Consider the following 25211-nt stretch of genomic DNA (forward strand, 5'->3'; position numbering starts at 1 on the left):
CACCTCACACACACACACACACACACATATTAGCTATAAACTGTGTGTGTGTGTGTGTGTGCGCAGCTGCTGGAGCATCAGGAGGACCTGCGCTCTCTGATGAACGGGATCTTCAAGGGTGTGTTCGTGCACCGGTACCGGGACCGTGTCCCTGAGATCCGGGCCGTGTGTATGCAGGAGATGGGCGTGTGGATCCGGGACAATCCCGTGCGCTTCCTCAACGACGAACACCTCAAATACGTGGGCTGGATGCTGCATGACAAGGTGCGCTAAGCAGAAACACACACTGATGATCAGATCTGAGAGCTTGTACAGTCACACTGTGTGTGTGTGTGTGTGTGTGTGTGTGTGTGTGTTTCAGCAAGCAGCGGTGCGTCTGCAGTGTGTGTTGACCCTCCAGAAGCTGTACGAGCAGGAGTTCATCAGCCGCCTTGAGCTGTTCACCAGCCGCTTCAGGGTGAGTGTGTGTGTCTGTGTGATTGCAGTGTGTGTTGACCCTCCAGAAGCTATACGAGCAAGAGTTCCTCAGCCGCTTCAGGGTGTGTGTGGAGTGTGTGTGCAGTGTGTGTGCGCAAGGTTAGTGCAGTGCGCGTGCAGTGTGTGTGGAGTCAAGTCACCTTTATTTATATAGCTCTTTTTACAACACAGATCGTATCAAAGCAGCTTCACAGTGATAACATGAAAATAATACAACAAAGTTTGTTTCTAGAAGAAAATTGCATCATCGTCCACCTTAAAGTCCCTGTAAAGGCAATTCTAAAAAAATCTAAACACATGATAAATGTTAGAAATGTATTGCTAAAACACAGTACAAAGACTGACCTGTGAAGTACTGAACTGTGGAGTTAGACCGTTAAACAGTTTTTCACCGTTGCTGTGTTCAGGATTTTTTGGGCGGGGCTAAAACGGTGACTCGATGACGCACTGGAGCCGCTGAGCTCCTGGCCCCGCCCCTACTGTTGATGAGCCGCTGAGCTCCTGGCCCCGCCCCTACTGTCAATGAGCCGCTGAGCTCCTGGCCCCGCCCCTACTGTTGATGAGCCGCTGAGCTCCTGGCCCCGCCCCTACTGTTGATGAGCCGCTGAGCTCCTGGCCCCGCCCCTACTGTCAATGAGCCGCTGAGCTCCTGGCCCCGCCCCTACTGTCGATGAGCCGCTGAGCTCCTGGCCCCGCCCCTACTGTTGATGAGCCGCTGAGCTCCTGGTCCCGCCCCTACTGTCGATGAGCCGCTGAGCTCCTGGTCCCGCCCCTACTGTCGATGAGCCGCTGAGCTCCTGGCCCCGCCCCTACTGTCAATGAGCCGCTGAGCTCCTGGCCCCGCCCCTACTGTCGATGAGCCGCTGAGCTCCTGGTCCCGCCCCTACTGTCGATGAGCCGCTGAGCTCCTGGCCCCGCCCCTACTGTCGATGAGCCGCTGAGCTCCTGGTCCCGCCCCTACTGTCGATGAGCCGCTGAGCTCCTGGCCCCGCCCCTACTGTCGATGAGCCGCTGAGCTCCTGGCCCCGCCCCTACTGTCAATGAGCCGCTGAGCTCCTGGCCCCGCCCCTACTGTCGATGAGCCGCTGAGCTCCTGGCCCCGCCCCTACTGTCGATGAGCCGCTGAGCTCCTGGCCCCGCCCCTATCAGTTCGCCGCTCAATCGCGAGTTACTGTCAGTACGATTTACTACAGCCTACAGTTTGCTAGCCAGCTATGCCTTCGTCACGGAAATGCGTATTTTCTGGATGCGATCACTTACAAAACAGATCGGTGTCCTTATTTAAATTTCCGAACAACGATTCATATCAACAAGAGGTGGATTAATTTTGTGAAGAGCCGTCTTGATGGAGAGCTGAGGATCACCACCAACACCCGCCTCTGTAGTGGTCATTTTACACAGGATAGTTTTATAAACTTTCGTCGGAGATAACTGGGATTCACTGATAATCTGCTGTTACTGGTGAATGGGGCTGAACCGACTATCTCCCGCCTCGGCCTTCATCCTCCCGTCGCGACGACAGCTGGTGCCATGATCGGCAGTGCATGCCCGCGAGTCAACTTTCCCGCGAGTGGGCGTGGTTTCAGCGCAGCCAGCGGACACGCCCCCAGCGGACACGCCCCAGCGTTTGAGAGCAGAGACCACTGCTCATTTTTTTCAAGATTTTGATCGCTTATTTTATTTACTTGGCTGCTTTTTTTTATCATTCAAATTTGGCTGGGTGGCTATTAACACATTTTTCTGTGGTGTGACAAACTCAGAACACATACTTAATTTTGACTTTACAGGGACTGTAAGGATTAAATGTCCCCACCTAAGCAAGCCAAAAGCCAAGGCAACAGTGGCAGGAACCTAAACTCCATCAGTGACAGAATGGAGGAAAAAACCTTGGGAGAACCCTAACTCAGTCTCAGTTCTCCTCTGGCCAACGAGCGAACAGTGTGTGATTATGATCCAGGCAGCATTACAGGTCAGAGGTCAGATTGGATCAGAACATTCAGAACATTTGAGTTTGAGTGCAGTGTGTGTTGACCCTCCAGAAGCTGTACAAGCTGGAGTTCATCAGCCGCTTCAGGGTGTGTGTGCACAAGGTTAGTGTAGTGTGTGTGCTCAAGGTTAGTGTAGTGTGTGTGCTCAAGGTTAGTGTAGTGTGTGTGTAGTGTGTGTGCTCAAGGTTAGTGTAGTGTGTGTGTAGTGTGTGTGCACAAGGTTAGTGTAGTGTGTGTGCTCAAGGTTAGTGTAGTGTGTGTGTAGTGTGTGTGCACAAGGTTAGTGTTGTGCGAATGCAGTGTGTGTAGTTTTTTTTTTTTTTGTCTGTTTTAAAAACGTTTCTTACATTTACATTTTACATTTATTCATTTAGCTGACGCTTTTATCCAAAGCGACTTACAATTGCTATATATGTCAGAGGTCGCACACCTCTGGAGCAACTAGGGGTTAAGTGTCTTGCTCAGGGACACATTGGTGTCTCACAGTGGATTCGAACCCGGGTCTCTCACACCAAAGGCATGTGTCTTATCCATTGCGCCACCACCACCACCCCGTTTCTTAGAGGAGTCCTCATACGCGCGTGTCGTTGATGTTGTTATGTTAGGCTATGTGGTGATGTCATTATGGATTTAGGCAAGGCAAATTAATTGTAGTTCCTAATATTAATTTAATAACAATACTAGCTTTATTATAATAATAATAATAATAATAATTTAATACATTAATGGTAAAACGATTATCGTAGTGATATCGTCAAAGCCATCAGCGATATCTCTGACTATCGTCAATACATGATACTATCGTCTATCAGCACAACCCTAGTGTGTGTGGAGTGCGAGTGCAGTGTGTGTGTGTTCAGTGCGAGTGCAGTGTGTGTGGAGTGCGAGTGCAGTGTGTGTGTGTGTTCAGTGCGAGTGCAGTGTGTGTGGAGTGCGAGTGCAGTGTGTGTGTGTGGAGTGCGTGTGGAGTACGAGTGCTGTTTGTGAAAGTTGTCTACAATACGTCATCAAAAATCAAGTCCAGTGTGTGGGAGAAATTTGGAGTTATCTGAAGAAAATATTGTGAAAGGCTTATTTGCTGCATGCATTTTGGTGTTGGATTATAGCCGTAAATGTGGAACTTCATCGCCGAGGAAGCACACAGATAACTGTGGTAACAAACCAAGCAGTTCTATCGAGCAGTATTTTTCAAATGTAAAGGCCATTGCACACTGAGTCCGAAATTTTCATATGCGTTTTTTCGTGTTCGTCAGCAGTAAAATTCGTCACGCACAGAAACCTTGCACACTGAGTCCGATGCGTATTTATTAAACCTTTGCGGAAAAAAACGCAAAAAATACAAAATGGATTCGTCAAGCAGTGAGGATGATTTGCCCTCTTTCTTCTTAAAAAGAGAAAAAGAAAGAGGAAATATTGGGTCCATCCAATCCTGAGATTGCGCCGAGAGGAAGGAGAGTTTCACCTCCTTATCAAGGAGTTGCTATTATCCCGAGCGATTAAAAATTTACCTCAGAATGTCAGTGGAACAGTTTGATGCTTTGCTAGCGATACTGGAGCCACATATTAAAAAGAAGACCACCAATTTCCGTGAACCAATCGATCCTGAACAGAGACTGGCATGTGGACGGACACACACACACACACACACACACACACACACACACACACACACACACACACACGCGGCCGGCAGAAGCGCTGGGCAGACAGAACAGCTGTATACAGGTTATATTTTATTCAGTGTCTTTGTAATCCGCATTTTGTTTTTCATACAGTACTTGTGCTGCGAGACGAAGTGTATCAACTTGTCAGACGTCATTCTGGATTTTGTCGTTCGCTTGTACGGTGGCTCTGAATTGTCAAAAAACCTCTCAAAACACTGGCTGTGGATGCGAAAAACGCAGAAAATCGAACCCGATCCGAATTTTTTTATTACGGGCGAAAGTTTCGTAGACAGTGTGCAAGCGTGATTGACATAACGTGAGGTCGAATTTTTTTTTTAACGTGCGAAAATTTCGGATGCGAATTTCGGACTCAGTGTGCAATGGCCTTAAGACTGCTAAGTAGGCTATGTGTGGTGTGCAGGGCGTGTTTGAGCCCAAAATGGTCAAATGTAGGCTAGACGAAATTGCGTGGCATATAGTGTTGTAGCCGCGTCTGTTTGACTGGTAAGATGTTACAGGCTACTCAGTTTTACGTTTGCCATGTTCTTCATGTACCGGCCTTTTGACAGCTTCGGCTGAAGTTGTCCTTGTGTTAATTTTCATGTAATAACTTCTGTATGACCTGGCAATAAACATTTTTCTAGTTGTGTGTCTATAATGTGATTGGCTAAACTGATTTTATTTCGGGTGCGGGTCGGGTGTCGGTTTTATTTAAAGCAGGTCGGGTCGGGTGCGGATTTTAATTAGTGCTGCTGTCGGAAAACGGGTCGGGTGCGGTTTAAAGCACTGCGGGTACGGGCGGGTGCGGATTTACAAAATCTGACCCGTGCAGGACTCTGGTGTGTGTTTCTCCTCAGGAACGGATGGTGTGTATGATCCTGGATAAAGACTCAGATGTGGCTGTGGAAGCAGTGAAGCTGTTGCTGCTCATCCAACAGTGAGTTTCAGCTGGAGCTCCATCCGGTTCTCAAGAGGAAGTGATGTCACTGCTGAACGCATGTTTATGCTTATAAACATCAGCACTGATGGTGTGTGTGTGTGTGTGCAGGCAGACAGAAGAGGGCCTGAGTGAAGAGGAGTGCGCTGCTGTGTATCCTCTGGTTTTCTCCACACACAGAGGTCTCGCCTGCGCAGCCGGAGCTTTCCTGTACCACACGTACGTTCATCATCATCATCATCATCATCATCTCTCCACACACACACACACACACACGTCACGGACCGTCATGTGTTGTGATCTTGTGTGCAGGCTGTGCAGTGTGTTAGATGGGCGCTCAGACAAACGCAGTGTTTCTTTTCTCCGTTTGCTGGCTCATTTCTTCATTAAGAGCGAGGTGAACCACTCAATCCCATCATGCACCTGCTTCTCTCTTTCCTCTCACAGATCACATGATCCGTGTGCATGCAGTGACCGTAAAGTGTTTAGTTTCACTTAAGAATGCATGAATGTTTTTTGCCAAGACTTTCACTGATTGGTGTGGATGTTTGTACCTGAAGGAAACTAGTGCCCACACACACCCTTAGAGCACACTCACACACCCTCAGAGCACACTCACACACCCTCAGAGCACACTCACACACCCTCAGAACACTCACACACCCTCAGAGCACACTCACACACCCTCAGAACACTCACACACACCCTTAGAGCACACTCACACACCCTCAGAACACACACCCTCAGAGCACACTCACACACACCCTCAGAGCACACACACACCCTTAGAGCACACTCACACACACCCTCAGAACACACTCACACACCCTCAGAACACACTCACACACCCTCAGAGCACACTCACACACCCTCAGAGCACACTCACACACCCTCAGAACACTCACACACACCCTCAGAGCACACTCACACACCCTCAGAACACTCACACACCCTTAGAGCACACTCACACACCCTCAGAACACACTCACACACCCTCAGAGCACACTCACACACACCCTCAGAGCACACACCCTCAGAGCACACACCCTCAGAGCACACTCACACACCCTCAGAACACACTCACACACCCTCAGAGCACACTCACACACACCCTCAGAACACACTCACACACCCTCAGAGCACACTCACACACCCTCAGAGCACACTCACACACCCTCAGAGCACACTCACACACCCTCAGAACACTCACACACACCCTCAGAGCACACTCACACACCCTCAGAGCACACTCACACACCCTCAGAACACTCACACACCCTTAGAGCACACCCTCGGAACACACACCCTCAGAGCACACTCACACACACCCTCAGAGCACACACACACCCTTAGAGCACACTCACACACACCCTCAGAACACACTCACACACCCTCAGAACACACTCACACACCCTCAGAGCACACTCACACACCCTCAGAGCACACTCACACACCCTCAGAACACTCACACACACCCTCAGAGCACACTCACACACCCTCAGAACACTCACACACCCTTAGAGCACACTCACACACCCTCAGAACACACTCACACACCCTCAGAGCACACTCACACACCCTCAGAGCACACTCACACACCCTCAGAACACTCACACACACCCTCAGAGCACACTCACACACCCTCAGAACACACTCACACACCCTCAGAACACTCACACACCCTTAGAGCACACCCTCGGAACACACACCCTCAGAGCACACTCACACACACCCTCAGAGCACACACACACCCTTAGAGCACACTCACACACCCTTAGAGCACACTCACACACCCTCAGAGCACACTCACACACCCTCAGAGCACACTCACACACCCTCAGAGCACACTCACACACCCTCAGAACACTCACACACACCCTCAGAGCACACTCACACACCCTCAGAGCACACTCACACACCCTCAGAACACTCACACACCCTTAGAGCACACCCTCGGAACACACACCCTCAGAGCACACTCACACACACCCTCAGAGCACACACACACCCTTAGAGCACACTCACACACACCCTCAGAACACACTCACACACCCTCAGAGCACACTCACACACCCTCAGAGCACACTCACACACCCTCAGAGCACACTCACACACCCTCAGAACACTCACACACCCTCAGAGCACACTCACACACCCTCAGAACACTCACACACCCTTAGAGCACACTCACACACCCTCAGAACACACTCACACACCCTTAGAGCACACCCTCGGAACACACACCCTCAGAACACACTCACACACCCTCAGAGCACACTCACACACCCTCAGAACACACTCACACACCCTTAGAGCACACCCTCGGAACACACACCCTCAGAGCACACTCACACACCCTCAGAGCACACTCACACACCCTCAGAACACTCACACACACCCTCAGAGCACACTCACACACCCTCAGAACACTCACACACCCTTAGAGCACACTCACACACCCTCAGAACACACTCACACACCCTCAGAGCACACTCACACACACCCTCAGAACACACTCACACACCCTCAGAGCACACTCACACACCCTCAGAGCACACTCACACACCCTCAGAACACTCACACACACCCTCAGAGCACACTCACACACCCTCAGAACACTCACACACCCTTAGAGCACACCCTCGGAACACACACCCTCAGAGTACACTCACACACACCCTCAGAGCACACACACACCCTTAGAGCACACTCACACACACCCTCAGAACACACTCACACACCCTCAGAACACACTCACACACCCTCAGAGCACACTCACACACACCTTTATAAACCCCAGTTTGTTCCTCAATTTTGATGCAAGACTAATTCCATGTAATTTCGGATTAAATCTGATCGTTCTTGCGTTTCGTAAATGAGGCTCCTGGTGTTCACGTACTTCACTGTATGTTGATATTTTAAGCAGATGAACAGCCTGTGACTGGAGATATGTGTGTGTTATATGTCTTCTGTGTGTGTGTGTGTCAGTATCATGATCACGCTGCGTATCTAGTCGATAGTCTGTGGGACGTTGCAGGGGCGGAGCTAAAAGACTGGGATGTGATGACATCACTCTTGCTGCAGGAAGGAGGTGAGTGTGTGTGTGTGTGTGTGTGTGTGTGTGTGCACTGCAGGAAGGAGCATGAGCTGGAGAGTGCGCTGATTGACATCATGATGTGTGTGTGTGTGTGTGCAGGTGTGGAGGACGAGCTGGAGAGTGCGCTGATTGACATCATGATGTGTGTGTGTGTGTGTGCAGGTGTGGAGGACGAGCTGGAGAGTGCGCTGATTGACATCATGATGTGTGTGTGTGTGTGTGCAGGTGTGGAGGACGAGCTGGAGAGTGCGCTGATTGACATCATGATGTGTGTGTGTGTGTGTGCAGGTGTGGAGGACGAGCTGGAGAGTGCGCTGATTGACATCATGATGTGTGTGTGTGTGTGTGTGTGTGTGTGTGCAGGTGTGGAGGACGAGCTGGAGAGTGCACTGATTGACATCATGATGTGTGCAGTGAGACAGGCAGCCGAGGCCACGCCCCCCCCCTCACGCTCCACCAGGAAGGTGAGACGTGTGTGTGTGTGTGTGTGTGTGTGTGTAAGACCTTCAGTACAGCAGCTGGATTATTAACATCTTACAAGACTTTAATGTAGGGCTGCAACTAATGATTATTTTGATAATCAATTAATTGGCCTATTATTACTTTGATTAATCAGATTAACCACCCTGGGCTGGTTTAAACATTTATTTGTAAAGTATGTTATTCCACATCCAGCCCAATGTTGCCATTCAAATAAATGTGTAAACTGAAGGTGTCTATAATACATACAATGTTATACATTATGCACAAAATAGAAACAATGGCTTGTAAATTGCTAAATTAACTCTTTCCCCGCCATTGATGGAATTTCCCAGCAATCCGTGTTTTCACTGTTATACAGTAGGGGGCGCTGTTACACATCTACTGATCAAAACACAGGAGAAGAAGAAGCAGAAACAAGCGATGGAAGCGTTGCTGACGCACATGTAAAATATAAAGCGCTTATCAAACATTAAACATCTTATAAATTAAACCTGTCTAATGTTCCTGAATGAAATGTTGACCCAGGATGAGCTACAGGACTGAAGCTTTGAGGTGTTGATGGACTCGATCTGTTTTCTTTTTGCTCAAATATTGTCTTTTTAAATAAACTTACCCACATTCAAGTGTTGATAAAAGAGGAGTGCATGAAGCTAAAATAAAATGATTATTTATTTATTTTTTCAGATATTTATACAACAAAAGATTCTGTCGGCCATGAAATTTTGTATCAATGACCAAAAACGCTGGCAGTGGCTGGCAACTTTTATTTAAAAAAACTGGTGGGGAAAGAGTTAAAAACTGTATGAACTGTCATTTCTTCACACTAAATCTAAGACGCTCCTTGCCTTTTATAGATCCACTTGCATGCCTAACCCTAACCCTAACCCTAACCCTAACCCATGCTGTTTTCCATGTACAGTCAGTCTAATATCATGACCTGCACCTGACAGTGACACCAGAGGTTTCTCCTGCAGCCGCTCACTCTCTCACATGTGTTTTGTTCATAAAACATCGTTATGATGTTTTCTGTTCACAGACATCATTAATCTATAAATTAATCTATAATCAAATTAGTTAAATTAATAGTTAAATTAGTCGATTGTTTTCATGATCTATTATTTGACGTGCAATCAGCATGAGCTCACTTTCAACTCAAAGATTTCTGTAATCACTCGTTTCAGATTAGTTTGTCTCACGCTTCGCTCAGTTATCATCTTGGCAAACGTGTGTGTGTGTGTGTGTGTGTGTGTGTGTGTGTGTAGACTGTGACTGCGCGGGAGAAGCGTCTGCAGGTCCAGGAACGAAGGCGCATCACTAATCACTTCATCCCTGTGTTTCCTCAGTTACTGGCGAAGGTGAGTCTCGAGCGTCATTGATCTCACATGATCATCATCACAGATAGAGATAAAACACCGTTTCTGCCTGTTTTAAGATTCAGATCATCTAGCAGAGATTTAACGGGCTAGCGATAGATTACAGCACTCAGTAATGAACCGGTAAAGCACGACTGGTTTGTGTTTGGATGGATTGAAGGCCCTGACACACACACATAAATAAATACGTAATTATATATATACGGAGTACAAAAAAAAAATCAATAATAATAGCTCACTAAGATCACGACTTGGTAACCCAGGGGGCCAGTAATGGTTGAGAATTTAAAAGCTGCACTGATTTTGGAACAAAGGTTGCCTTCCTCCTTTGAGTCCTACAACGTGGGCAACGAAGCCGTCGCCCTGAAGGAAGCCACTCAAAAACAGAGAACATGACATGTGAAATGTCTTGTAAAATCCTTCCAGCCAATCTCAATGTTTGCTGATCACTTATAGTGGAAAGAGCCCTAATAGGGAGTCCAATTATTTTTGAACAGACTTTAACTGTACGCTCCAGACTATTTCTATTATGAAGGCTAATAGAATTAAACCAGCAGACAATAGAACATGTAGTAACACTTTCAATGTAGGAGTAGTAGAACATGATAAGAATGTTCTTACTAACTCCAAAGGAATTAAGCTTCCTTAAAAGGTACTGCCGCTGCTGGAATTTCCTCAATATCTCCTCTGTATTAGAAGAAAATTTAAACAGACTGTCAAAAATTGTCCCCAGGTACTTGTACTCTTTGACAATCTCAATCGGTTTTCCATGAATAACAGTAGGGGCTGCCATAGCCATCTGCCTCTGCTTATTAGAAAAGGTTACCACCATCTCTTTGGTCTTATTCACATTAAGTTCCAAACAAGAGATGTCACACCACTCGACAAATTTCTGAAGTGTTGGGCCATGATGCTGTAAAGGGCCTGAGAGCAGAGACAGTAAAACGGTGTCATCAGCAAACTTAATTAGATGACAATCAGGTAGGTTAGATCTGCAGTCATCAATATACAAAATGAAGAGCAGAGGTGAAAGGATACAACCCTGGGGAGAGCCAGTTGAAGTAAATAGGAGGTCAGAAAGTATGTTATTGACCAGCACTCTCTGAGACCTATTGGTCAAAAAATCAATTATCCATAAAATCAGTTGGTCCTCCAGGTGAAACCGACTAATAAGTTTCTCAGCCAGAATATGTGGCTGTAAGGTATTGAATGCCGAAGAAAAGTCAGCGAACAATAATCTGGCTGTGGTATTAGGAGACTCAAGATGCTTATGGACAAGGTCTGTAATAAACACCTTTGCATCATCAACCCCTCTACCCGTGCGATAGGCAAACTGAAGTGGATCCAACTGTAAGTCGGTTACTTTAGTAATATAGTTTTTAATAATTCTCTCCATTGCCTTAATCACAAGAGAGGTGAGTGCAACAGGTCTCAGATCGTTTAGGGCTTTTATGGAACTCTTTTTAGGTATTGGAATAACTGTGGAATGTTTCCATAAGTGAGGGACTACACCACTGGCCATGGTGTTCAAGATGACACGAGGAGACAGTCAGCTTTCGTCACCACTAGATCTTTTACTGTGTGTGTCGTGGCCTTCAGACAGAGACGTGATGCAGTCATTAAACTCAGTGTTTCCTCAGTTCTCTGCAGATGTGGGTAAGGTGAGCCGGTTGCTCTCAGCGCCGCTGTTCTTCCAGCTGGAGGTTTACGGCACATCCGGACGCCTGGAGAAAGTAGGAGTTTCTGATCACTGACAGTGTATATATATATATATATATATACACTCACACGTTCATAAATGTAAATGCCTTGTTCACGCATGAACTGCCACTGCAACGGTTGCATCTGAATCTGTTGATAAATTACCTTTATGAACTGTTGTTGGAATTTGAAAAGTTATAGCATTAGGTTTAAACTGCACATGTATAATGGTAATTTTAAATGCAACTGGTCACTATTTTATGTCATACACCATTTTTGATCCTCTACTGGCTTTTGTGCAGTTCCTGCAATGTGACATTTAATACCAAAAAAACTACAAATATTGTTAGTCATATATATGAGATGCATTCAAATATATAATATTCTGCCCTTCGTCTGTCTGTGTGTGTCAGTGTCTGGATCTGCTGCTGTCTCAGGTGTGTGACATCATGCTGAAGCACCGTGAGGAGTGTGTGCTGGAGGCGTGTGTGCGAGTGTTGTGTGTGCTCTGCAGTGACTGTTACTCATTCTGTGGGCGTGTGGAGAGAGCCGTCAGTCAGATGCTGGATTCCACCGTGGAGAAGTTCAGCTCGAACCTCACCGAGATCCTGCAGGTACTGAAACTCACCGAGATCCTGCAGGTACTGAAACTCACCGAGATCCTGCAGGTACTGAAACTCACCGAGATCCTGCGGGTCCTGAAACTCACCGAGATCCTGCAGGCCCTGAAACTCACCGAGATCCTGCAGGTCCTGAAACTCACCGAGATCCTGCAGGTCCTGAAACTCACCGAGATCCTGCAGGTCCTGAAACTCACCGAGATCCTGCAGGTCCTGAAACTCACCGAGATCCTGCAGGTCCTGAAACTCACTGAGATCCTGCAGGTCCTGAAACTCACTGAGATCCTGCAGGTCCTGAAACTCACTGAGATCCTGCAGGTCCTGAAACTCACCGAGATGCAGAGGTTAGGGTTAGCTAGTTCGGGTTAGGGTTAGCTAGTTCGGGTTAGGGTTAGCTAGTTCGGGTTAGGGTTAGCTAGTTCGGTTTAGGGTTAGCTAGTTCGGGTTAGGGTTAGCTAGTTCGGTTTAGGGTTAGCTAGTTCGGGTTAGGGTTAGCTAGTTCGGGTTAGGGTTAGTCAGCTGTTCATTTTCTCACAGTTTCTCTTTCTATCCGAACTTATGAACAAAACTGGAATATCTCATTAAACGCTTGTGAATAAAGCAGCGTTTCCATCCCATGTGTTCAGGAGAACAAAACCATCACTTCCTGGTGTAAAATATCAGTAATAAAAGTGTAAGTTTCTGGAATCGTGCTCTTTTTCCCTCCATCATGAACGAGTGTGTCTCCGAGCGTCCGACGAAACACAGTAAACACTCGTGTGAGATGCTTCTGGAGGGAATTAAACCAAATCATTCTGATCACACACTTCGACTCCGGCGTTTCAGAAACACCAAACCAACATTAGAGATGCTGCGATGCTATTGGTCCACTGGTTACTCCAGTTATCCAATCACAGCCTCCGCTGAGGCACATAAGGTTCTGAGGGGTTTATTCTGAAAAGGTATTAGAAATTATCCACCTCAATTGAGTACATATATGTTTATGCACATTTTAATATTTAAGTGCATCTTTGTGTTTCAATCCAGCGTTTTATATGCAATATTTTAACATTTGCTTAAATACACGGATGTAAACAGCATCAGTTCATAAGTGTGTTTGTGTTTCTCAGGGATCGGCTGATGAAGATGATTTCTACAGAGCAGCTTCCTCTCTGAACGTTCTTGCCATCTTCAGCAGGTGTGTGTGAGAGAGCATATGTGTGTGTGTGTGTGTGTGTGTGTGAGAGAGAGTATATGTGTGTGTGCGTGTGATTTTGTTAGTATAGTGTTGAAGCATCTTAACTGTGTCTGAGTGTGTCTGTGTGTGTGTGTGTGCATGTGATTTATGTTCGTATAGTGTTGAAGCATCTTAACAGTGTGTGTGTATGTGTGTGTGCGTATGTGATTTATGTTCGTATAGTGTTGAAGCATCTTAACAGTGTGTGTGTGTGTCTGTGTGTGTGTGTGTGTGTGTGCGTATGTGATTTATGTTAGTATAGTGTTGAAGCATCTTAACAGTGTGTGTGTATGTGTGTGTGTGTGCATGTGTTTTATGTTAGTATAGACCCCTTCAATGTTAGTAAACATCGAACGCCTAGGTTGGGTGCGCGCGGAGCATGGGGTCAGAAAAATGGTGCGGCTAATAGACCGGCATATAGTGTCAAGGGTATGCACTGTCTTTGCCATCACAGGAACGGGAACAGAACCATAATAAACTTCTTTTAGCTAATGGCGAATGTCTGCCTGATTAGAGTCCTGCACGGGTTCGGACGGGTGACCCGCAAATTTTGCTCAAACGGGTGAAAAATATCCAACTGTGTCGGATTGGGGTCGGACACGGGGGAAACACGGGTTTAAAACAATCACATGCAAACGTAAAAATATATGCATATTTTTAGGAACACATAATATGCCTGTATTTCAAGTTGATAAAATAATTTAAAATCCACATCAGTTTATTTGTGGCCACGCGCCACCACTCCCAGGATCTATAACGTTACCTATAGGATACTTTCACTTTTAAAAATCCCTCATAACCGCGCGCGCGATCTGCTTGCAGTCGTCGAGAGAGTGCTGAGGAGTTGAAGAAAAGAATAGCTAGTGGAGATTGTAAAGTTGTCGACAGTCATCAAAAATCAAGTCCAGTGTGTGGGAGAAATTTGGAGTTATCTGAAGAAAATATTGTGAACGGGTTATTTGCTGCATGCATTTTGGTGTTGGATAGCCATCCAAATGTGGAACTTCATCGCCGAGGAAGCGCGCAGATAACTGTGGTAACAAGCCAAGCAGTTCTATCGAGCAGTATTTTTTCAAATTTAACACTATTAAGTATGTGTATTATTTTTTTTTTTATAATAAACGGGCAGACTGGGACAATGCTACGATCAAAGATGCTCGTGTTTGTAGTGTTATTGTGTTATTGACAGTTATTGTGACAACAACGGTATAGTTAAGCCCTGGTAAGTAAATAAATGTTTTCTGTAAACTGTAGACTGGTTTAATAGTTAGGTGAAGTTCGATATCTGGCATTAATTGTGACCTGTGTCATGCCACTTAGCAGATAGCAGTATCTATCTGAACCATAGACTGTAAAAAAAAGTCTTTTTAAACGGATGAGATCCTACAGGAATCCTGAAAAACTTGACTCCACAACTGGTGTGATTTTCACAGTCCACGACGCAACAAGTAGGCATTGTTTTCTTGACGAGAAATTCTCTGGTTAACACACAATTCAGTGGGATGGAATGAACTTTCTGACCCCGACCTGCGCACTGCGAATTTTCCTGTGACGTCAACCGTGAAGGGGTCTATAGTGTTGAAGCATCTTAACTGTGTCTGTGTATGTGTGTGTGCGTGTGTGTGTGCGTATGTGATTTATGTTAGTATAGTGTTGAAGCATCTTAACTGTGTCTGAGTGTGTCTGTGTATGTGTGTGTGTGCGTATGTGATTTATGTTAGTATAGTGTTGAAGCATCTTAACTGTGTCTGAGTGTGTCTGTGTATGTGTGTGTGTGCGTATGTGATTTATGTTAGTATAGTGTTGAAGCATCTTAACTGTGTCTGAGTGTGTCTGTGTATGTGTGTGTGTGCGTATGTGATTTATGTTAGTATAGTGTTGAAGCATCTTAACTGTGTGTGTGTGTGTGTGTGTGTGTGTATCAGTGCCAGAGATATGACTGGAAGAAACCTGTTTGAGTTCTGCTTTCAACTGTTGAAGATGGGAGTGGAGACGAGAGAAATCAACGAAAAGGTCCCAGATGCACACAAACACACATTCTTATCAAACACACATTCTCACACACTCTCAGACACACACATGCGCAAACTGTCTTATTATGACAATGTAAGTTGTGTGTATGTGTGTGTATGTAGCTGATGGTTCCAGCTCTGAAGTGCGCAGCCTTCCATCTGTTTTGGAAAGGAGTGATGATCACGCAACACACTGCAGAAACACACAGGGTGCGTCTCTCTGTCCGTCATGTTCATTCCTCCTGTGTGTGTTCAGAAGCTTTTGCCCTGATGTGTGTGTGTGAGAGTGTGAGGAGTTTGAAGAGTGTTGATCTTTCTAATGTTGTGTCTGTCAGGTGTAGTCTCTCCACTGCTTCTGTGTGGTGTGTGTGTGTGTGTGTGTGTGTGTGTGTGTGTGTGTGTGTGTTCCTGCTGATGTTGAACTGGTGTGTGTGTCTCAGGTGGAGCTGAAGCGTGTGCTGAAGTCTCTCCACTGCTTCTGTGTGGTGTGTGTGTGTGTGTGTGTGTGTGTTCCTGCTGATGTTGAACTGGTGTGTGTGTCTCAGGTGGAGCTGAAGCGTGTGCTGAAGTCTCTCCACTGCTTCTGTGTGGTGTGTGTGAGCTGTCTGTCCGTGGCTCAGAGGCGCGTCAGGAACCAGGTACGGCTCTCTCTGTGTGTGTGTTTAACTGTGTGTTTGTGTGTGTGTTACTGTGTTTAACTCTGTGTGTTTCACTCTCTCTCTGTGTGTTTCACTCTCTCTGTGTGTGTGTGTGTGTGTGTGTGTGTGTGTGTGTGTGTGTGTGTTTTAGTGTGAGTGAGTGATTCAGTGTGAGTGAGTGAGAGATCCGATGGACTGATTAATCAGGAGTATGTTGGTAAATGCAAACACTGTATATATTGTGTGTAGGGCTGTACTCAACCAAAGAAAATCTTGGTCGACTGAAGTCCTGAAATTTTCGACTAAAAGTGACGTTAGAAAAAAAAACGTTAAATTAATTAGATGTGCACTGTGCGCAGTACTTGGTAGCCTTGTTGTCCGCCTAAATGAATTATAAATAAACAAACAACTATATGGTATTTGCAGTATATGAAATCGTTTTTGACCTAATTATTTTGCACTGAAATGAGTCTGACACTCGAGTCTGCCGGCTCTGACAGCGCTGCATCACCTGCACATGCGCAATATCATAGCTTATGATTTCCGAAAATAGTACTATGTTGTCAACTAGTGATATCATCACAAGAACTGTTGAGGAATATGCAACATAATTTAGACAATTATTTTTGTCATATGTTATAATAATAAGTTATTATTAGTCAGACACTATCATTTCACCGTGCATGTCCTCGCACCGAGCGAGGCTGATGAGCTTAACGTTAGCTTCGCAGCTGAGACACGAATAGACTATTAACTTAAAGCTTTTACTCTTAATAAACACAAAAGGCACGTCCACTTTAATAAAAAAATAATATTTATTAAACAAACCAGATCAAGAGCAGAAACGAAATAAAGTGCATAACTGAAAAATAAAGCATCATAGGCTCAAAACTAACACAACCAACAGCACAGCGCAATTGCGTATTAGGCTCCAAATAAAAAATAAGAAAGTTAGGTTATCACACTAAAACATTGAAATATGCAAATTCTGATATGTTCATAGCTTACTCAAAACAGACAGGGCAAGTTAACGCAGACAAGTGAGCTTACCACTTTTACAGTAGATGATATGTCATGTTAGTCGTCAAGCTGTGGAAAACTGTTGCTTGCAAACTTTGCATTCGACCTTTTTCCTGTTATCAATTTTAACAAAATGCTGCCACACTGTCGATTTCTTTGTTGTTGACATGTTAGAAGAGGACTGACTATTAAACGCTCTCACAATTAAATAAATAATATTCAGCATCAAACCGTCTACGCTCGACGCTCTCTCTTGGGTTGGACTAATCCAAAAAAGGTGAAAACAAGGGGGGTGTTTTGAAGACAGACTGTTACAGTGAAACAAGGGTATTCTGAAAACACCCCCATTAGCAGTTAGTGCTTTCCACCTGATGAAATGAGCGCGCCTCAGCGCGGCAAAACTGATGAAATAAACGCGGCAGAAAATCGACCAATCAGAATTTTGGTCGAACCAGAACGTATCGACCAACTAATCGACTAATCGACTAGGACAGTACAGCCCTAATTGTGTGTTTTATCACATGTTGTGTTTGTTCATCGTGTCAGACATCCTTTAAAGCGAATGCTGTGTGTGTGTGTGTGTGTGTGTGTGTGTGTGAGTGATTCAGTGTGAGTGAGTGAGAGATCCGATGGACTGATTAATCAGGAGTATGTTGGTAAATGCAAACACTGTATATATTGTGTGTTTTATCACATGTTGTGTTTGTTCATCGTGTCAGACATCCTTTAAAGCGAATGCTGTGTGTGTGTGTGTGTGTGTGTGTGTGTGTGTGTGAGTGATTCAGTGTGAGTGAGTGAGAGATCCGATGGACTGATTAATCAGGAGTATGTTGGTAAATGCAAACACTGTATATATTGTGTGTTTTATCACATGTTGTGTTTGTTCATCGTGTCAGACATCCTTTAGAGCGAATGCTGTGTGTGTGTGTGTGTGTGTGTGTGTGTGTGTGTGTGTTTCTGCAGGCGTTTGTGTGTCTGTGTGACGTGCTGCTCGTGTTCGGAAGTGTGTGCGAAGGAGAGGGTTCGCCGCTGCAGCGCTTCAGTCCTGACGAGTCTCTGAAAGCAGAAATGGCTTCTTTCATCATCGATTACGTCTTCAGTGACGCCGACGAAGATCTGAACGGTACATGTGTGTGTTCAACAGACCAAACCTAGACACTTAATCAAGCTTTTTTCAAAAGAATAAAAAAAAAGCCATTTTTAGCCATTTTTTTCCCAGATGTAACACTGATGAAAAACATCAGTACACATGTACATACACACACTCTCACACACACACACAGACAAACATTGACACACTTGTACACGCACACTCACAGACACACGTGCACACACTCATACACACAGACTCACGACAAATTAATGTACGCAAAGAGAAACACAACATACTTACACACATGTACGCACACACGTAACACTTTAAAAATGTATCTTTCTCCTCAAGCTGTCGTGTTTGATGAAAACATTCTTACTGAAGTATTTACACACACGTTGTTGATTCACACTCTGCATTTGAAATGAACTCCTTCATCAGCTGTAATGTGGTGAGCGGTGTGTGTAATGATGATTGTGTGCAGGTGAGGATGAGGATGAAGAGATGAAGATGGCTGCTTTGCTGCAGAGGAGGATACAGTTGGCTGGATACTGTAAACTCATCATATACGGCGTCCTGGAGCTCAGAGCCGCCACAGACATACTCAAATACTACAATAAGGTGTGTGTGTTCATCAACATTCAGACAATAGTGTCATTATTCAGATCAGATCAGTGTCTCCAAGCATCTAATCTTACATGAGCTTCTGTTCTTGTTTATTTGGTCCGCTTGTGTTTTTCATTGTTTCTGCTTGTATTATTGTTATTTGTAAGTGGCTTCAGGTAAAAGCACCAATATTTAATAAATGTATTGTGTGTTTTTTCTGTAGTTCTACAGGGATTTCGGTGACATCATCAAAGAGACTCTCAGCAAAACCAAGATGATCAGCTCTGTGGAAAGTGCCAGAACTGTGTGCTTGTGTCTGCAGCAGGTGTGTGTGTGTGTGTGTGTGTGAGTGTAAGTGTGTGTGTGTTAATATTTGTGTGAGTGCACATGAGAGGGAGTGTGTGTGAGTGAGAGGGAGTGTGAGGGAGTGAGTGCGCGTGAGAGGGAGTGCGTGTGAGAGGAAGTGAGAGGGAGTGCGTGTGAGAGGGAGGGTGCATGAGAGGGAGTGCATGTGAGAGGAAGTGTGAAGGGGGTGAGAGGGAGTGTGAGAGAGTGAGAGGGAGTGCGCGTGAGAGGAAGTGTGAGGGAGTGAGAGGGAGTGCATGTGAGAGAGGGAGTGCGCGTGAGAGGAAGTGAAAGGGAGTGCGAGTGTGAGGGAGTGCATGTGAGGGAGTGAGCGGGAGAGGGAGTGCATGTGAGAGAGGGAATGCGCGTGAGAGGAAGTGTGAGGGAGTGTGTGAGAGGGAGTGCATGTGAGAGGAAGTGTGAAGGGGTGAGAGAGTGAGAGGGAGTGCATGTGAGAGTGAGAGGAAGTGTGAAGGGGGTGAGAGAGAGTGAGTGTGAGGGAGTGCGAGTGAGAGGGAGTGCGCGTGAGAGTGAGTGCATGTGAGAGGGAGTGCACGTGAGAGAGGGAGTGCGCGTGAGAGGAAGTGTGAAGGGAGTGAGAGTGAGAGGGAGTGCATGTGAGAGAGGGAGTGCGCGTGAGAGGAAGTGTGAAGAGAGTGAGAGGAAGTGCGTGTGAGAGGGAGTGAGAGTGAGAGGGAGTGCACGTGAGAGGAAGTGTGAGGGAGTGCGAGTGAGAGGGAGTGTGAAGGGGGTGAGAGGGAGTGAGAGTGAGAGGGAGTGTGAGAGGAAGTGCGCGTGAGAGTGAGAGGAAGTGTGAAGGGAGTGAGAGTGAGAGGAGAGGGAGTGTGAGAGGGAGTGCGCGTGAGAGGAAGTGTGAAGGGAGTGAGAGGAAGAGCGTGAGAGGGAGTGCATGTGAGAGTGAGAGGGAGGGTGCATGTGAGGGAGTGCGAGTGAGAGGGAGTGCGCGTGAGAGTGAGAGGGAGTGCATGTGAGAGAGGGAGTGTGAGTGAGAGGGAGTGCGAGTGAGAGGGAGTGCATGTGAGAGAGGGAGTGAGAGTGAGAGGGAGTGCATGTGAGAGAGGGAGTGAGAGTGAGAGGGAGTGCATGTGAGAGAGGGAGTGCGCGTGAGAGGAAGTGTGAAGGGAGTGAGAGTGAGAGGAAGTGCGTGTGAGAGGGAGTGCATGTGAGAGGGAGTGTGAGTGAGAGGGAGTGCATGTGAGAGAGGGAGTGCATGTGAGAGAGGGAGTGAGAGTGAGAGGGAGTGCGCGTGAGAGGAAGTGTGAGGGAGTGCGAGTGAGAGGGAGTGTGAAGGGGGTGAGAGGGAGTGAGAGGGAGTGTGAGAGGAAGTGCGCGTGAGAGTGAGAGGAAGTGTGAAGGGAGTGAGAGTGAGAGGAGAGGGAGTGCGCGTGAGAGGAAGTGTGAAGGGAGTGAGAGGAAGAGCGTGAGAGGGAGTGCATGTGAGAGTGAGAGGGAGGGTGCATGTGAGGGAGTGCGAGTGAGAGGAAGTGTGAGGGAGTGCGCGTGAGAGTGAGAGGGAGTGCATGTGAGTGTGAGTGTGAGGGAGTGCGAGTGAAAGGAAGTGTGAGGGAGGGCGCGTGAGAGGGAGTGCATGTGTGAGGGAGTGTGAGAGTGAGGGCGCGTGAGAGGGAGGGTGCATGAGAGGGAGTGTGAGGGAGGGTGCATGAGAGGGAGTGAGAGTGAGAGGAAGTGAGAGGGACTGTGAGAGAGAGGGAGTGCATGTGAGAGAGGGAGTGCGCGTGAGAGGAAGTGTGAGGGAGGGAGGGAGAGGGAGGGAGTGAGAGGAAGTGTGAAGGGGGTGAGAGAGTGTGAGTGAAAGGGAGTGAGAGTGAGTGCATGTGAGATGGAGTGAGAGTGAGAGGAAGTGTGAAGGGAGTGAGAGGGAGGGTGCATGAGAGGGAGTGTGTGAGAGGAAGTGTGAGAGGGAGTGTGAGAGAGAGGAAGTGTGAGGGAGTGTGAGAGAGGGAGAGTGAGGGAGTGCGCGCGTGAGAGGGAGGGAGTGCGCGTGTGAGAGGGAGGGAGTGCGCGTGAGAGTGAGAGGGAGTGTGAGAGTGAGAGGAAGTGTGAGGGACTGAGAGGGAGGGAGTGAGAGGGAGTGCACGTGTGAGGGAGTGAGAGGGAGTGCGTGTGAGAGGGAGTGTGTTTGTGTGATTGTGATTGTGAGAGTGTGTAGTTTCAGTCAGCAACCTCTGCATCATCTCTCTTCATTGTTGTGTGTGTGTGTGTGTGTGTGTGTGTGTGTGTGTGTGTGTGTGTGTGTGAGAGTAGCTCTTCTCAGGGCTTGAGCAGGACTGCCGTGATGAAGAGATGATGGAGATCAGATCTCTTGCAAAGAAACTGGCGGTGAACTTCAGCATCAACCTGCGAGTCGTCCGCGAGCCGCTGCTGGCGTTACACCAGTGCGTTCATCACTCTAACTGGTTTCTGTCTCTCTCTCTCTAACTGGTTTCTGTCTCTCTCTCTCTCTCACTGGTTTCTGTCGTTTTCTCACTGGTTTCTCTGGTTTGCGTAGGGACGGCATCCGTTTTGCCAGTCAAGGGCTTGATAAGGGTGACTTGATGAATCTGAGTTTTCTGGAGATTCTCAGTGAATTCAGTTTCAAACTCCTGCAGCCTGAACGCAAGCAGCTGTGAGTATCACTGACATCACTGATCATGTGACTCATGTTTGAGTTCATCAGTGTGATGTTTCTCTCTCTCTCTCTCTCTCTCTCTCTCTCTCTTCCAGGGCGGCAGATCTGCGTCGCGTTTGTTCCTCGGTCCTGAACTGTGACTTTGTGAGGATGTACGAACGATCTCTGACTGCAGGATCGAAAGAAACGCCAGCGTCTGCTGCTCAAACACCCAGGAGAAAACGCAGACGCACACAGAGTCAGTGCATACACACACACATCGACACTCTCACACACACACACACAATAACACACACACAGACAGACACGCACACACTCTCTCTCACACACACATTCATGTGTGCAAATATTCGATATTCAGATATATGTGTGTGTGTGTGTGTGTGCAGGTTTGGTCAGTGCTGTGGAAACTGCAGCTGTGATCTCACACACTCATCGCGACGACATGGACGACACTGATTTCACAGACGAGTATAACACTTTAAACATGCATTTATATCCAAGCTACAAATAGGATGTAAATAATGGTGCGTTCAAGTCATCTTGTAAAAATTGTATCGACGAGTTGAATGCACATGAACACCACCACAATGTCGTAAATATGAGTGGGAAGTTCGGGATTTTCTTTAAGCCCCGATCTTTACGAGTTGGGTAGGAGTGTGCCAGTGAGAGATATGGTGGAATACCACAATACTTAAAGGTATTTAGCAGTGATATTGTTAGACTTTTCTATTTACAGTCAAGTAAGCTAATTGCCTGCACAGAATATGATGGCATTATAAAATGTAATATGTGACCCTGGACCACAAAACCAGTCACATGGGTCAATTTATTTAAATTGAGATGTATACATCACATGAAAGCTGAATAAATAAGTTTTCCATTGATGTATGTTTTGTTAGGATATGACAATATCAACCATTTGAAAATCTGGAACCTGAGGGTGCAAAAAAAATCGAAACATTGAGAAAATCTCCATTAATGTTGGCGATTGTGCTGCATTCACTCACAAAAATAAATGTTTTATGTATTTACGGTAGGAAATGTAAAAAACCCGCACTTCTACCTCCACCTGGAGCCTGTTATTTGTTTAGCAAAAATCCACCGCTCCCTGTTCCTCTGGTCCAATCAGCGCAGGGCCGTGTGAGATCTGACTGTCAATCACAGTTCGTGCACACGCCACAGATCCCCCTCCCCCCTCGTGCACACGCCACAGATCCCCCTCCCCCCTCGTGCACACGCCACAGATCCCCCTCCCCCCTCGTGCACACGCCACAGATCCCCCTCCCCCCTCGCGCACGTTACAACATCACATGCACACGCCTGAAGTTCGCAGGTGTGTTGGATTGAGGAAGCGTGATGGCGGAGAGAAAATCTACTAACAAGCTTCCAGTTCCTCAGTTATTGCCATCTATGAGTTAGGCAACCTAGCTAACCAACCTAACCCTAACCCTAACCTAGCTAACCAACCTAACCCTAACCTAGCTAACCAACCTAACCCTAATCCGAACCCTTGCCAGCCAGGGCAGCCTAACCCTTCCTCCGAGTCCTGGTGTTGATGGATGCTGAAGAGACGGCGCGCTCAGAAGATCTGGTGCACACACACTCACTCGCTGGGAGTGGGGAGTGGGGAGTGGGGGGGGGGGGCACGGGAGTTGTAAACATTCAAAACTTTGCCTAAGTCCCCTCAATCTGCCAGACTTGCCGACTGCAGCTTTAATATCCTTATGATTTTTGGCATAAAAGAAAAATCTATAATTTTGACCCAAACAATGTATTGTTGGCTATTGCCACAAATATACCCGTGTGACTCGTGACTGGTTTGGTGATCCAGGGTCACATATGTAACGCTAAAGTTTGCAGTGGCTTCATAGATTCATTAAAAACACCTGATGCACATTTCTTTGCTCTTCATTTTCTAGAGCTAGAGTTTAAGAACCTTGCTGTATTAGTGTAATGGACGAGAGGGTCTTGAACACACGTGACGTCGTAAACACGCCTTCCCACCTCATACGTACCAACATCCCAGGAGGACTCGAACGCACCATGACACACGTGCTACACAAATGTTGATATGAGGACACAGCTCATGTGATGAAGAGTTTCTCACCTTCCTCTCATACAGCAGTGACATCAGTCTAACACTGAAGCTGAAATCATATCAATCATATCAACATCTGAATAATCCCTCATGTGTGCGACAGGTTCCTGAGGAAGAGTGTGAGACCGCGGTTCAGTCCCCTCACTCAGAGCGTGCAGTCGCATCTCAGCACGTGAGTCCTGCTCTTCTGCTGCGGGTCAGCCACTCGTGTTCAGAACAGTGTTTCAGCAACTGTGTGTGTGTGTGTGTGTGTGCTCAGACTCTCTCTGGCTCATGAAGATCGTTCAGAGGATGAAGAGGAGCCAGAAATCGAAGATTACGATGATGAAGACTCTGAGACGGGCTTCACTCTGGTGAGTTAAACACACACAGGATGATGAACTGATGATGTCATCATCGTCTTCTTCATCCTCTTCCTCTGTTCCCTCAGCCGTCCACTCACGGCTCCGCCAGCTTCCTGGAGGACCTGTTTCATTGACGACATCATCTCCTGTTTCACTAAGAGGCGAACAGCAACGCTCAGATTCAGCAAGACGTTCCGGATGTTTAGTTACTGATGATGTCACTGATGTTCATGTTCCTGTCACTGATGATGATGTCACTGATGTTCATGTTCCTGTCACTGATGATGATGTCACTGATGTTCATGTTCCTGTCACTGATGATGATGTCACTGATGTTCATGTTCCTGTCACTGATGATGTCACTGATGTTCATGTTCCTGTCACTGATGTTCATGTTCCTGTCACTAACCCTGACCCTAACCCTAACCCTGTCACTAACCCTGAATGATTGAGAAGAGCAAGAAAACCAAAAGAAAAACCTGTTTGATTTCATGATGTTGTTTAAAGTGTTACATCACAGTTTTGTTTATTATCCCTGTTAAAAATAAAAAAATCACATTTATTTCTTTTTTCTGTGTGTATTTTTTAGATGTTAGATTTACCAGTCAGTCACATTTATCCCTTTCACAGATGCTTTTATTGCCTTCGGTGTATATTAGTCAGTTTGTAATCAAACACACTGAACAGATATAGAGCAATACAGTCTTCTACACACACACACACACACACACACTCTCTCACACAAACAATGATTATAATTCAGGTTCAATTAAATTTTCACTTTATTGTTGGAATTTCTTTCAAAAATTGTCTTGCGTCCCACAACGTTTACTCTCACATTAATAC

General features: G+C 46.4%; 1 protein-coding gene across 2 annotated transcripts in view; it reads left to right on the forward strand.

The window, feature by feature from the left end:
• stag3 (STAG3 cohesin complex component) overlaps positions 1-24926 on the forward strand; it is a 41475-nt gene extending 16549 nt beyond the window's left edge. Inside the window, exons 9-32 of one of the 2 annotated variants that reach the window (XM_084430467.1) lie at positions 67-264; positions 362-457; positions 4987-5066; positions 5178-5285; positions 5379-5463; positions 8055-8157; positions 8527-8627; positions 9909-10001; positions 11660-11752; positions 12134-12334; positions 13450-13517; positions 15482-15569; positions 15692-15778; positions 16114-16206; positions 18190-18349; positions 18804-18940; positions 19149-19250; positions 21557-21687; positions 21801-21917; positions 22016-22158; positions 22310-22391; positions 24125-24193; positions 24281-24374; positions 24452-24926. In XM_084430467.1, the coding sequence (XP_084286593.1) occupies positions 67-264; positions 362-457; positions 4987-5066; positions 5178-5285; positions 5379-5463; positions 8055-8157; positions 8527-8627; positions 9909-10001; positions 11660-11752; positions 12134-12334; positions 13450-13517; positions 15482-15569; positions 15692-15778; positions 16114-16206; positions 18190-18349; positions 18804-18940; positions 19149-19250; positions 21557-21687; positions 21801-21917; positions 22016-22158; positions 22310-22391; positions 24125-24193; positions 24281-24374; positions 24452-24499 (2577 nt within the window). In that variant the 3' untranslated portion in view covers positions 24500-24926. The remainder of the gene's footprint in view (positions 1-66; positions 265-361; positions 458-4986; positions 5067-5177; positions 5286-5378; positions 5464-8054; positions 8158-8526; positions 8628-9908; positions 10002-11659; positions 11753-12133; positions 12335-13449; positions 13518-15481; positions 15570-15691; positions 15779-16113; positions 16207-18189; positions 18350-18803; positions 18941-19148; positions 19251-21556; positions 21688-21800; positions 21918-22015; positions 22159-22309; positions 22392-24124; positions 24194-24280; positions 24375-24451) is intronic. The other variant, XM_084430468.1, reaches the window with a different exon arrangement.
• The last annotated feature ends 285 nt before the right edge of the window (positions 24927-25211 follow it).

The sequence above is a fragment of the Rutilus rutilus genome (assembly GCF_951802725.1).
Source record: "Rutilus rutilus genome assembly, chromosome: 14".
NCBI classification, from domain to species: domain Eukaryota; kingdom Metazoa; phylum Chordata; class Actinopteri; order Cypriniformes; family Leuciscidae; genus Rutilus; species Rutilus rutilus.